General features: G+C 44.1%; 1 protein-coding gene across 1 annotated transcript; it reads left to right on the forward strand.

The window, feature by feature from the left end:
- Positions 1-1,443: 1,443 nt before the first annotated feature.
- On the forward strand, positions 1,444-9,948 carry mfsd12a (major facilitator superfamily domain containing 12a). The gene is made up of 10 exons (XM_063017041.1): positions 1,444-1,901; positions 2,773-2,983; positions 3,101-3,227; positions 3,833-4,042; positions 4,989-5,081; positions 6,208-6,300; positions 6,794-6,964; positions 7,703-7,797; positions 8,047-8,177; positions 9,872-9,948. The coding sequence occupies exons 1-10, from the start codon at positions 1,634-1,636 to the stop codon at positions 9,946-9,948; spliced, it is 1,476 nt and encodes a 491-aa protein (XP_062873111.1). The 5' UTR covers positions 1,444-1,633.
- Positions 9,949-12,493: the final 2,545 nt, after the last annotated feature.

Genomic DNA, 12,493 nt, shown 5'->3' on the forward strand with positions numbered 1-12,493 from the left:
GTAATCGAAAGGGCGCTGGTTCAAGCCCCACCACTGTCAGGTTTCCACTGCTGGTCCCTTGAGCAAGGCCCTAAACCCACAATTGCTTAGATAACATTCTGTCACAGTACTGTAAGTTGCCTTGGATAAAAGCGTCTGCTAAATGCCACTGAATGAAATGTAAGCGAATTAAATGAAATGACCAAACTGACATATTGGTAAAACCCTACTGGAGGCAAGCCATAGCCTAGTGGTTAAAGTACTGGACTAGTAATCAGAAGGTCACTGGTTCAAGCCTCAGGTTGTTGCAGTTGGGCCCTTATACTGTAACTGTAATGTAAGTCGCTTTGTATAAAAGTGTCTGCTAAATGCCGAAAATGTGATGAAACATCATTAACTTTATTTGTTATAGATGTTATGACAAATAAAGGCGTTCTATTCTAACAAGAGTGAGACTGCTTGGTCATCCGGGTGTTGTATTTTGAAGGCCAGTGTTTGTATGTGACCAAAGTGTCTTAAATAATGCATTTTGACTTTAGAGATTTGCTTTGCAAAACTGATTTAATAAGATATTTGAGTGAAAACAAATGAAATTGTGGTTAGAGTTTAGCAGTTTGGAGTCCTGCTGTTGATCCATGAGCTTTCAGGTTTTCAGAATTGTGTGGTTAGTTCTATTTTGTGTGCATAAAATAGGGTTAAAATTATAACTGAAACAGGTATATACAGCGAAGTGTTAACAGTTTAAATATTTAGAAAATAAATTGTGAAAAAAGGCAAACAGAAACATGAGACCATCAAGCTACAGATACACAAATCACTTCAACTGAGGGGATTTAACGTTAGCGCACACAATTACACACCAATTCCATCATGTTTCAAACAAGAAACTGTTTTAATAATATAAATTATTATTATTATATTGTTCTTAAAATGTAAAGATGCACTTGTGAGGAGATTCTGGTTCTGAATCACCTCAGAGTAGCTCGAGTCAGCTGACAGTTTGTATGGGTTGGTTGCGTCCCAAAAAGTGTACTAGCTCCCTTAGTAGTGTGTAGCGAAACCATCAGGTTATGCACCCTATATAGTGCACTTTGTAAATTGTACATGGCTATTTGAAATAGGCCTTCTGGAGTCAAAAACAAACCACCTAACGTAGACAAACCGCTATTTTATTGAAGAAACAGAGTGATGTGGAGAACTTTTGTGGATAGAATAAAACATTTACCAGGAAAAAAAAAAGAATTTATGAACGAAGAAATCATTTATGGACGTTTAAAACGCCTCCTGTTTACCGCGTGATCGAGTCAGCTGACTATTTTTACTCCTCGGTTGTGTCCTGAATCACACCATAGCTTTCTAAAAGGTTGCTAGCAAACTGATTACATTGCATTGCATTAGGTATCCTATGTAGTGTGGAAGCATCCAGTTTAAGACGCAGCCCTTGACTCAAAAAGAAACCGGGCAGGCAAACAGAGAGCAGTTTCACTTCAACGCCACTTGAACACAGCAATGGATTGATTTTATCATTATGCTTTATTATTTTGAACCAACAAGTCAGTTAGATGATGTAAAATAGGACAATAAAAGAAAATAGACGTAGTTAAATATTTTAAAACTTTAGGAGATCATTCAGGCTGCAGCTGGTTTGTTAGTCATGGCTGATGACTCTGAGTCTTTGCCTGTAATAAAGAGGTTCAGTTATGCTTTGGGACATTTTCTAAACGATCTTTGTGCGTCCATGTGGTTCACCTACCTTCTGGTTTACTACCACTCGGTTTTAGGCTTCCAGAACTCCTTTGCAGGAGTGCTCTTGCTAGTCGGACAGATCGCGGATGGCTTCTGCACCCCTCTGATCGGATATGAATCGGACAGAACCCCCGGCTACAGAAACTATGGCAAGAGGAAAACTTGGCACTTAATAGGTAAGGACGTGTCCCAACTTATTTTATTAACATCACCTAGGTCACCTTAAAATATGAGTTCATGTCTGTGTTCATGTGGCAGGAGCTTCAGTCACATGGACTGTTCAGCTGGTGTGGTGTACACCAAGAGGACAGAGCAGGTCTGAATCCTTGCTCCTTATAATCAGGGCTCTGTTGGCTCGGTCATCCTTTGATGAATGCACAAGAATTTTCTGCAACTTTCTCACTTACTACTGTCCACAGTCAAGCAAGCTTTACATTGCCATGGGCTTAGAAGCATCTACAACAAACTTCAGTTGCGCTTAAAGGCACTGAATGTCGACAAGAGCGTGGCACTGTGAAGCTTGCTTGACTGTAGACAGTGTTGTCTGTGTGCTGGCAGCATTTAATTCATGGAATCTGACCAGAAGTCGGCAGGAATTAGACGGCAGGGCCACAGTTGTCTTAGGAGCACAATGGCATTCACTCACTGAGGATTTTATTAGGAACTTTATGTGTCTACAATCACTGACTGTAGCCCATCTGTTGCTCGATACCCCACCCCCCTCCCAATACTCCATGTAGACATTTATTTGCCTGTGTGTCTGTGGGAAGGGGGTGGGGCAATGGCAGAAACAGGGTTCTTTGACGCTGGTGTAAGTGCGGCCTCTGCTGACCGTTGAGGCGCCTGCATGGGGGGGCGGCTGATCACAGATAGCAGTGCATGGCTCTCGACATACAACACTGTAATTGGCGGCTGTGCATGTCGGAAAAGGCGCTTGACCATCCTCGATCGCAGGTGGTGGATGCAACCTAAGACAGAAAATAGAACAGTAATTTTGCACTATAATGTGATGAAGTTCTAGAAATTAAAGTTTCATGTCTTTTGCAGGGACGATCAGCGTCCTGCTGTCCTTCCCGTTCATATTTAACCAGTGTATAGGTTGTAACGAGAACACCCCGCAGTGGGCTGGACTCGTCTACTTCATCCCCTTCATCGTCATCTTCCAGTTCGGATGGGCTGCGACCCAAATCTCCCACCTGTCCCTCATCCCGGAGCTGGTGAGGTCCGAGTCGGCCAAGGTGGAGCTCACCGCGTACAGGTAACTCCCATCATCCACCTTACGTTCAGGTCACTCCGGTAAAGTTTGACATGTTCTCTGATGGTCTGATATCTTACCAGAACACGCTGTATGATTTTTTTCTCTGTGTTCTAACAGATACGCGTTTACAGTGATCGCGAACATCACGGTGTACGCTGTGGCCTGGCTGCTCTTTCATTTCCAGGCGGGAGACGATCCCTCTGCCTCTGAAAACCTGGGTCCCATAGACATCCCCATCTTCAGGGTGAGTCTCTCAACACCTGCTGAACTTTCATCATCCGACATTAATGTTCGACTGCAAAACACGTCTGTTCACACATGCAAATGTTTGTCTTCACTTCCTATTTTTAGTTCAGAAGATGAAAGCTTTACTTCCTCTTTTACCTTCTCTGTAAATCTTAAACATCATCTCTCTGACCGCTGACTTCCCTCATCCGTCTATCTATCTATCTATCTATCTATCTATCTATCTATCTATCTATCTATCTATCTATCTATCTATCTATCTATCTATCTATCTATCTACTAACTAACTGTCTGTTTATCTATCTGTATGTCTGCCAGACTGTCTTATCTATCTCTGTCTGTCTGTATATTTAATTGTATTTGTTTAGAGGTTGATTGTTCAATTATGAGTAGATAAAATTAGAGCTGTTTACGTATTAAAACATTAATTTAGAAGATCTTGGGCATGTTTAAGGGTGTAGAGGACCGTGACGCTTTCTGATTTTTGAGTTAGTGTTCCAGAACATTCCAGCTGTACTGGTTCCCAGCTTGTTCCCAGTACCTTTAAACATGACGTTCTCTCAGGGATTTGTTCTCTCTGACCTTTGCTCTGTGTGTTTTCAGAACTTGAGTCTGATCGTGTTGGCGATCGGCGCTTTGTTCTCGCTGCTGTTCCACCTGGGTACGTGGGAATCCAAGGCGTACAGCACGAAGGACGAGGAGGACGGAACCGAGGACGGAGAACGCCAGCCTCTACTCGCTCGCCCCGCCAGTAACTCGCCCTCCGCCGTCCTGCAGTGGCAGCACTGGCTCAGCGAGCCCTCCTTCTACCAGGTACTAACAACGAGGAGTAACACGGGTTAAAACACAGAGCGGAAGAGACCCTATTCGTCCCTTCCTCCCTCAGACGCGACCGACTGTGTTTGTGTGGATGCTGCTGAGGTTCAAATTCCGCAGTGGTGACCGCTGCGCCACACGAGTGCCCGCTCCTCTCTCTTTAAATGATAAAAAAACACATCTACATCACACACAAAAAACAATGCATGTTTTTACAGCCACTGATCGCTTCTTTTCACCTGCCAGGGGGCGGAGTCTCACAGGGCTTAATATCACGTGCGGAGAGCCACGCACTGCTATCTGTGATCAGCCGCCCCCTGTGAAGGCACCTCAACTGGCCAGCAGAGGGCGTAATTGCCCAGCTTTAACAATTGTCCCTCCCCACACAGACACTCAGCCAATCGTGTGTCTGTGTAGGCGCCCGGCCGGCTGATAGCTCGAGATCTCAGCACTTGGGGGCTAGTATGTTTTACACTGTGCCTTTTGAGACCCTCATAAGCATTTTTAATTGCATTTTGTGCTCTCCAGAGGGTGGTTGGTGCAGCTGAGCACATCATCCGGACCGAGCTTCCTGACCTCCAGTCCATATATAGGAAACGATGCTGGTCGAAGACCAGGAAAATAGTAAAGGACTCCAGTCATCCCAGTAACGGGTTATTTTCTCTGTTATGGTGTGGGAAGTGGTTTTACGCCAAGGCCAGAGCAGAGAGGATGAGCAGGAGCGTTTTCCAACAAGCTGTTCTGGCTCTCAATCAAAATAGCAGTCAGGACTAAATGTATGTATGTGTGTGTATGCATGTATACAGTTTTATGTGTATATTATACTGCAGCCGAGCGTTCGAGAGTCGATTCCACGTGATTGTTTATGCTGTGAACGAGAGAATCGACTTTATATTTAGATTAAATCAAATCCTGAATGTTTTTTGTTCTGCTTTTTGTGCAGGTCGCTCTTCTGTACATGTGCACCAGACTGATGGTGAATCTGTCCCAGACCTACATCTCCATGTACCTCACAAACACACTCCTGCTGCCCAAGGTACACGCACACACACACACACACACAAATAACAGTTTACACCAATTACAGTCGAAAGTCTGTATAGTTTCAATGACTGGGACTACTGGGAGCTTATCACCTTTCCACCTTTTGACCTACAGGGTCAAATGTGATTTCTAACAAAAACAAGTCTGGGGAAGGACTTGGCTAGGAACCCACCATGGTTAAACAAAGAAATTGCACTGTGTTGTGGTACATTGCTGTTTGTACTGGTTTGCCGTATATGGGAGTGGGAGGGTAGGAGTGGGAGGGTAGGAGTGGGGTCTAAGTAGCTTAGAAATGTTGCTCTCCAGACCAGAAGTACCTGGAATTTCGACCCACCTGTACAATCCTGTCCAACCACTCTGCCAATAAAGCATGTTCTTTAGTGATGCCTCATCTCGAGTGAAAAGAGGGAACCACTTGAATTATGTTGGTGCAGCCAGCCAGGCTGAGACATCCGGCTGTACCCGAGTCTGCTGCAACAGTGACCTCTACTGTCTGGTTGAGGTGTACAAGCAGTGGAAGAATACGGAGAGTGTAGTGTGGCCCTTCTTTCATGCCGAGGCTCTCGGGTAAAAAATCCACCTCTGGTCTGTGTAAAGAAGCGCCCAGAGGCTTTAATTGCGCTCTTTTCAGCCAGCAAGGGTGTTGTGCAACCAGCAGGGGTCGCCAGAGCGCAGTAGGAAATTGAGTATATTCAAATATAGAAAATGAAAAAGGGAAGAACAGAGACACATTTTGTTTGTGATTTTTTTTTACGTGGCCCAGACAGCACAAACGATGCATCTAAATCTCTCTATACAAGATGGAACATAAAGCCTCCACAAGGGGGCGTTCACATACAAGTTTATTTAATTGTTATTTTTCTCTGCGACCAATTTTTGGTTATAGAGGTTCATTTCCATAACCAAGTGGTGTGAGGAGGAGAGGGGTAACACGGTATACAGGATGTGAAGGTGTAAGGATACAGGGTCTGAATGAAGATGCATTCATAAAGTAGTAAAAACTGAGTAACCTGTGCGGATTAATAAACAAATCCACTAAAGTCTGAGTGACGCCACGATGTGCTGGTTCGTGACCCTGTATCCATGTGTTTACCTGTGTTTCCTGTGTCTCGTTGCAGAAGTATATAGCCACGATTCCTCTGGTGATGTACATGAGCGGCTTCGCTTCCTCCCTCATCATGAAACCCCTCAGTAAGCTGATCGGGACCAGTGTGAGTATTCATGGCATTTTCAGGGTTAGCTCAGTGGTTGAGGTACAGGATTATCCAAATTGCTCCGGGCTTCAAAGCTCAGGGTGCTATCAGCCAGTTGGACGTCTGTACAGACACGATCGTCTATGATGTGGCTGAACAGCCTAGTCGATGGGAGGTGCATTTGTCGATGTGCTCTCAGTACCTCTCATGAGCCCGGATAAAATAAGCAGGGTTGTGGTATGCAGAGCATAATGAGCATGTGCTTGGGTGGCGCTGCCTTTAGGATTCAAGGTTCGAATTCAGTCCGCATACAGACATAATTGGCTGCGTCTGAGTGGGGATATCCGAGGCCTCGCGATGGATCTACATCCTGTTTATTGCGCCCAGTTATTCCTGGGCAAGCCGGACCCACTCTGACCAGGACGAAGCTGTGGCCAAAAAAATGAAAGTGAAATATGTACTAGTGCAGAGTGTAAAATAATAAATAAACACTGGTGTGTGTGTGATGTAGATGAGCTATTTTGTGGGACTGGTCCTGATCATGATCTTCTCTTACTGGGTTCTACTGGACGCTCGTATGGGCGACGGCGTGTACGGAGCCGCGGTGCTACTGGGAGCTGGATCGGCGACAATCCTCGTCATGTCTCTGTCCATGACTGCAGACCTCATCGCTGACCAAACTGTATATATTGTTTATTTATTTATGTATCCCTATTATTGCGTGGATTATTAATCATATCAACCAAAGTACACTATGTGGCCAAAAGTATTTGGACACCTAAACCATGAGCTTGTTGAACGTCCCACTTTAAAAACAGTATTAAAATAGAGCAGCGGTAAAAACACATGCTGGAACCAGAGCTGGATCTCAAATACATGGTATCGAGTCTCAGCTCTGCCTGCCGGCTGAGGCTGAGCGGCCACATGGACAATGATTGGCCTGTTGTTCAGATATGAGTGGGACTAAGCCAGATGGGGTCTCTCTTCCATAACTGGTGCAATTACGACCTCTGCTGGCTGATTGATGGTGCCTGCACAGAGATGAGAAAAGAGTGCTGTCAGGGTGTGTCTCTCAGTACACAACGCTGAGCTGCACTGCCCTTGTCAATGTGTAGGTGATAAGTTGCATACGGCTGCTGCCCACGTGTCGGAGGGGGCGTGGGTTAGCTTTATTCTCCTCAATCAGAGCGGGGAAAGGGAATTGGTGGAGAGGGAGCATGACGCAATCGGGCAATTGGACGCAATAAAAGGGAGAAATGCATAAAGAAAATATATAGTATAGTATATAGCGTCCCAATACTTTTTGTCCATATAGTGTATGAATGCAGCTACACCCACACTCAGCATTTCTGAAACCCACTCCTGTCCACTGTGTGTGTGTGTGTGTGTGTATCTAAAATGCTTTCTTTCTTTCTTACAGCAAAGTGGAGCCTTCGTATACGGTGCAATGAGTTTCACAGACAAAGTTGCCAACGGCTTGGGGGTGATAATCATCCAGGGGCTGCACCCGTGCCAGTAAGTATTATTATTATTATTATTCAGGGGTCAGAGCGCAGGGTGTGGAGCCCCTGGAGCCGAGAGGGTTACGGACCCAACAGTGGCTAAATGGCAGAGCTGGGATTCAAACTCCCAACCTTTCAATTGATAGCCCAAAGCTCTACCCACTAGGCTACCACTGAAACGGCACGGTGGTACAGAAGCTAGTGTGGGTATCTCGGTGGTATCTCGTTCAAAATGTGACTCTGTGTGTGTGTGTGTGCGCAGTACTCAGGTGTGTTGCCCGGCGTGTGTATGGTATTACCACTACGTGATGGTGATCGTTACCGGAGGAGTCGCGGTCGTAGCGGCACTCGGTCTCTGCTCCATTCTCATCCGGCCGATCAGGATCAGCCGCCGTAAGTAAACCTGCTCTGTTGTTGCATAAGTACACTATATCACCAAAAGTATCTGGACGCCTCACCATGAGCTTGTCGGACGTCCCATTTAAAAAACATCCTGTATTAGATTAGACTGACCTCTGTGTGATCATTTCAGCTAGAACAGCAGGCACTCTTTGAAGTAACTGTGTATGGGAATTTGTGCCCATTTGTATGGCTGGGCACTGATGTTGATGTTCCGGTTCATTCCAGAGCTGTTAAGTTTCTATAAACTGAGCTCATGGTGGAACAAGACAGGGCCTTCCCTAAATTGTTGCTGCAAATTTCCTTTACATTCACATTTTCGGCATTTAGCAGACGCTTTTATCCAAAGCGACTTACAGTACTGACAGTGTACAGTCTGAGCAATTGAGGATTAGGGCCTTGCTCAAGGGCCAAACAGTGACAACCTGGCAGTGGTTGGACTTGAACCAGTGACCTTTTGATTACTAGTCCAGTACCTTAACCGCTAGGCTACAACTGCCCAGGAACAAATTATTCCTTTTTTTATTATATATTTAAATTGTGGAGTGGTAATGTTCTGGAACACGCGTCACCATGAGGAACTCCGTGTCTGATGATCTGGTTGTTTTGTGTTGGTTATTTCAGTGTCTGCAGAGCAGCAGGTAACGACTCTTAACAGGGTGAGAGATTGAAAAACGTCCCGCAAAAGTCACGAATCAATTCACCGAATTCACAGAGAGCTCAAATTAAATAAATAAAACACGCACGGCTCTGATTAATCCGCACAGAAATCACACACGAAATGCTGCATCTGATTGTATGATAATCATTGTTTCATTTATTGATCTAATCTTAATAATGATGTCAGGTTTAAAGTGCTGTTTTGAGATCAGACCTTGCAGAGCGCTGAAAATGTCACGTTTACTTTAATCACAACCACCAACAGGTTTTAAATCCAGCTTCAAATAAAGATTTTCTGTGGGGAGGAGGTGCTGAGGAGGGACTTGTGGATTGTTGGGAGGAGGTGCTGAGGAGGGACTTGTGGATTGTTGGGAGGAGGTGCTGAGGAGGGACTTGTGGATAGTCGGTTGGTTCGAGAAGGATTTTTAGGACAGTGTGAGATAAAGACCCCTGTTAAAGGAAGAAGAAGCGAAACCTTTTATGTAGAGCCGAATTTGGCTCCCAAACGGGTTGATTGCAACTTCTGGGATGCGAACCGAATTGCTTAAGATTTTCTACAGTGATGGGCTGGCGCTTTAGACCGCTGTGCCAGTCCAGCACTTCATGCCCAGCATCTGCGAGTGTTGCTAAATAAATAATTATAACAAGTAATAACAAAATTCGCTTCTTCATGACGTGGTTGTGCAACACGTGTGAATTTGACCCCCTGCATGTAGATGTTATTACGCTTGCCTATTAACGCTTGGATCCAGGGTTCAAATCCCTAGCGTCTACATACAGACATGATAAGCTGGATTGGATTGGCTTGCCGTCATGTCTGTGGTGTGTTACTGCACTGCGCCCAGCGATTCCATTAAAACCGGACCCACTGCAACCCTGGTCAGAATAAAGCAGTGATAAAACGTGAAAATGAATGAATGAACGAACGCTGTCCTCTTCTGCAGTACCGCTATGGTCCAGTAGGAGTCGTTTCAGTAATTACGGACTAACCGAAGTGTGTGTTTGTGTGTGTGTGTGTGTGTGTGCAGGACTGAGTGTGATGCCTGGTCTCATGTCATCAGACGGAGAGGGTTCAGAGAGCAGCGGAGAACCAGCCATCAATTAGACGGTTCGGTTCTCGGTGCTGTGGAAGCCGGACTCACAGGTATCGCAGTCTGACCAAACAGAACCGAACCGAACTGACCCGAAACAAACCGAACTCGACCTGTGTGCTGCAGCTGACATTTTATACTCATTTATTATCATCTTATACGGGCGAAACTCTTTTTATTTACATCCAAAGTTCCTCGTCTGTGGGATTTTGTTTACGTTTTAAAGCGTGTTGCCAAAAAGCCTGAGCAGCTTTCATCTCTCTGACACTATTTTATTATTATTATGTTTTTATTTATGAATATTATGACCAGGAAGGATTTATTATTCATTCTTATATAACATTATATACACCGATCAGCCATAACATTAAAACCACCTCCTTGTTTCTACACTCACTGTCCATTTTATCAGCTCCACTTACCATATAGAAGCACTTTGTAGTTCTACAATTACTGACTGTAGTCCATCTGTTTCTCTGCATGCTTTGTTACCCCCTTTTATGCTGTTCTTCAATGGTCAGGACTCTCCCAGGACCACCACAGAGCAGGTATTATTTAGGTGGTGGATCATTCTCATGATGGTGGTGGTGTGTTAGTGTGTGTTGTGCTGGTATGAGTGGATCAGAGAATAGTGCAACAACCAAAAAAATATCAAGCCAACAGCGCCCCGTGGGCAGCGTCCTGTGACCACTGATGAAGGTCTAGAAGATGACCGACCCAAACAGAAGCAATAGATGAGCGATCGTCTCTGACTTTCCATCTACAAGGTGGATCGACTAGGTAGGAGTGTCTAATAGAGTGGACAGTGAGTAAAAACTCCAGCAGCACCGCTGTGTCTGATCCACTCATTCCAGCACAACACACACTAACACACCACCACCATGCCAGTGTCACTGCAGTGCTGAGAATGATTCACCACCTAAATAATACCTGCTCTGTGGTGGTCCTGACCATTGAAGAACAGCATGAATGGGGGTAACAAAGCATGCAGAGAAACAGATGGACTACTATATGGTAAGTGGAGCTGATAAAATAGAGGAATCTATTTTTCAGACATTCAGACGTTATTAATATAAAAAGCGAGCTATTACTGAGAAAGGGAACATTATATACTCTTATTATTCGTTTTATGTTCATATAATCCTTTATATGGCATTATATGCAGCACATGGCTGCAAAACAAGCACCGTTATTGTCTTTGCGTTCGTACCTGTTGTGACTGGATGATTACAGGTTTTGAACACTAGGGGGCAGCTGAGAGTCAAAACCAGCGACTAGCAGTCAGAATCCTCTCAGGTTTGACGTTTTGTGCTCATTAAGCTTCAACTTTCCGAATTATTACCGAGTTTTTGACTTCACGTTGTGTAAAATAGGTTTTAATCCCATAAATCGATCCCCAACCGACTCGGCAAACAATTTCCAGGTTTCACAAAGCAGCTTTTTTCCAGCCGTTTCTCAAATCAAACCAAAACGAACCAAAACACTGAGGCGATTTTTACCATCCCGCCACAATCAAGTCTCTTCATACTGATATATAAAAACAATCAAAATACAGTCGTGAATAATCAGCGATTAGCTCAATATCTGGTCAGAAGTGCTTTTAAATTTAATTTACCTTGTGGCTCCATGAATTGCGTGTTTTTTTAAAAAATAATATATTATTTTTAATAGTAGTGTGGTACTTTATGAAGGACGTGTAAACATCCACTGACCGAGCCATAATTTGCTTGTTCTTCATGACCTTTCACTTTAAATTTGTAATGAATTCACTTTTTTGCCTCTTTTTTAAGAAAAAAACTCATTTTTTTAACGATGCGGTGGTCAGTGAAGCCGTGAGATTTGTTTTCTGAAGCGCTCACTACTCTCCGTACCATACTATAGAGGGTCAGATTTGAAGACACGTAAACCCAACACTCATGTGCAGGGACGCCGGTTGTGTTACATACATAACAGAAGTTTAATTCAAGTAATATTTTGAATGTATTTCACCGCTCTCTGTTTGGAAGGAGACTTTTTAGGTGTTAGAATGAAGACAGCTAAAGTTAAAATTAGGGATGCATCAATACCATTTTTTCCCAACCGAGTACAAGTACAAGTACATGTATTTTTGTACTTGCCGATACCGATACCAATACCTATTGGATCAGATATCTGACATGCTAGAAAACTCGATCGCCGAGCGAACGCTGAGTTGCTCCCGAGCCGGCAAATCTAGCGCCGACCAGCCGGCGAGCGAAAATCAGGGCAAAAATCGTGTAGTGTGAACCGGGCATAACACAGCAACGTGCACTAGGCACACGGTATCGGATGTTTAGTATCGGAGCCTCGTTTGCGAGTACGAGTACAAGTCAATGAGCGCGGTATCGGTACTCATGCATCTCTAGTTAAAATGGAATAAACTGTATTAAATGCACTTTTTTTTTTATTACAAAGTGTAAACGTTTAATATCTGCACATGAATAATTATGATGTTAATGAGGTGAAGGGAATCACTTCCATTCTGTACATAAATTAATGCGAATATTTGCACAATTATTATAATTCTCTGTTTGAAGGGAA

Source organism: Trichomycterus rosablanca, chromosome 20 (genome assembly GCF_030014385.1).
Source record: "Trichomycterus rosablanca isolate fTriRos1 chromosome 20, fTriRos1.hap1, whole genome shotgun sequence".
In the NCBI taxonomy this organism is placed as follows: Eukaryota; Metazoa; Chordata; class Actinopteri; order Siluriformes; family Trichomycteridae; genus Trichomycterus; species Trichomycterus rosablanca.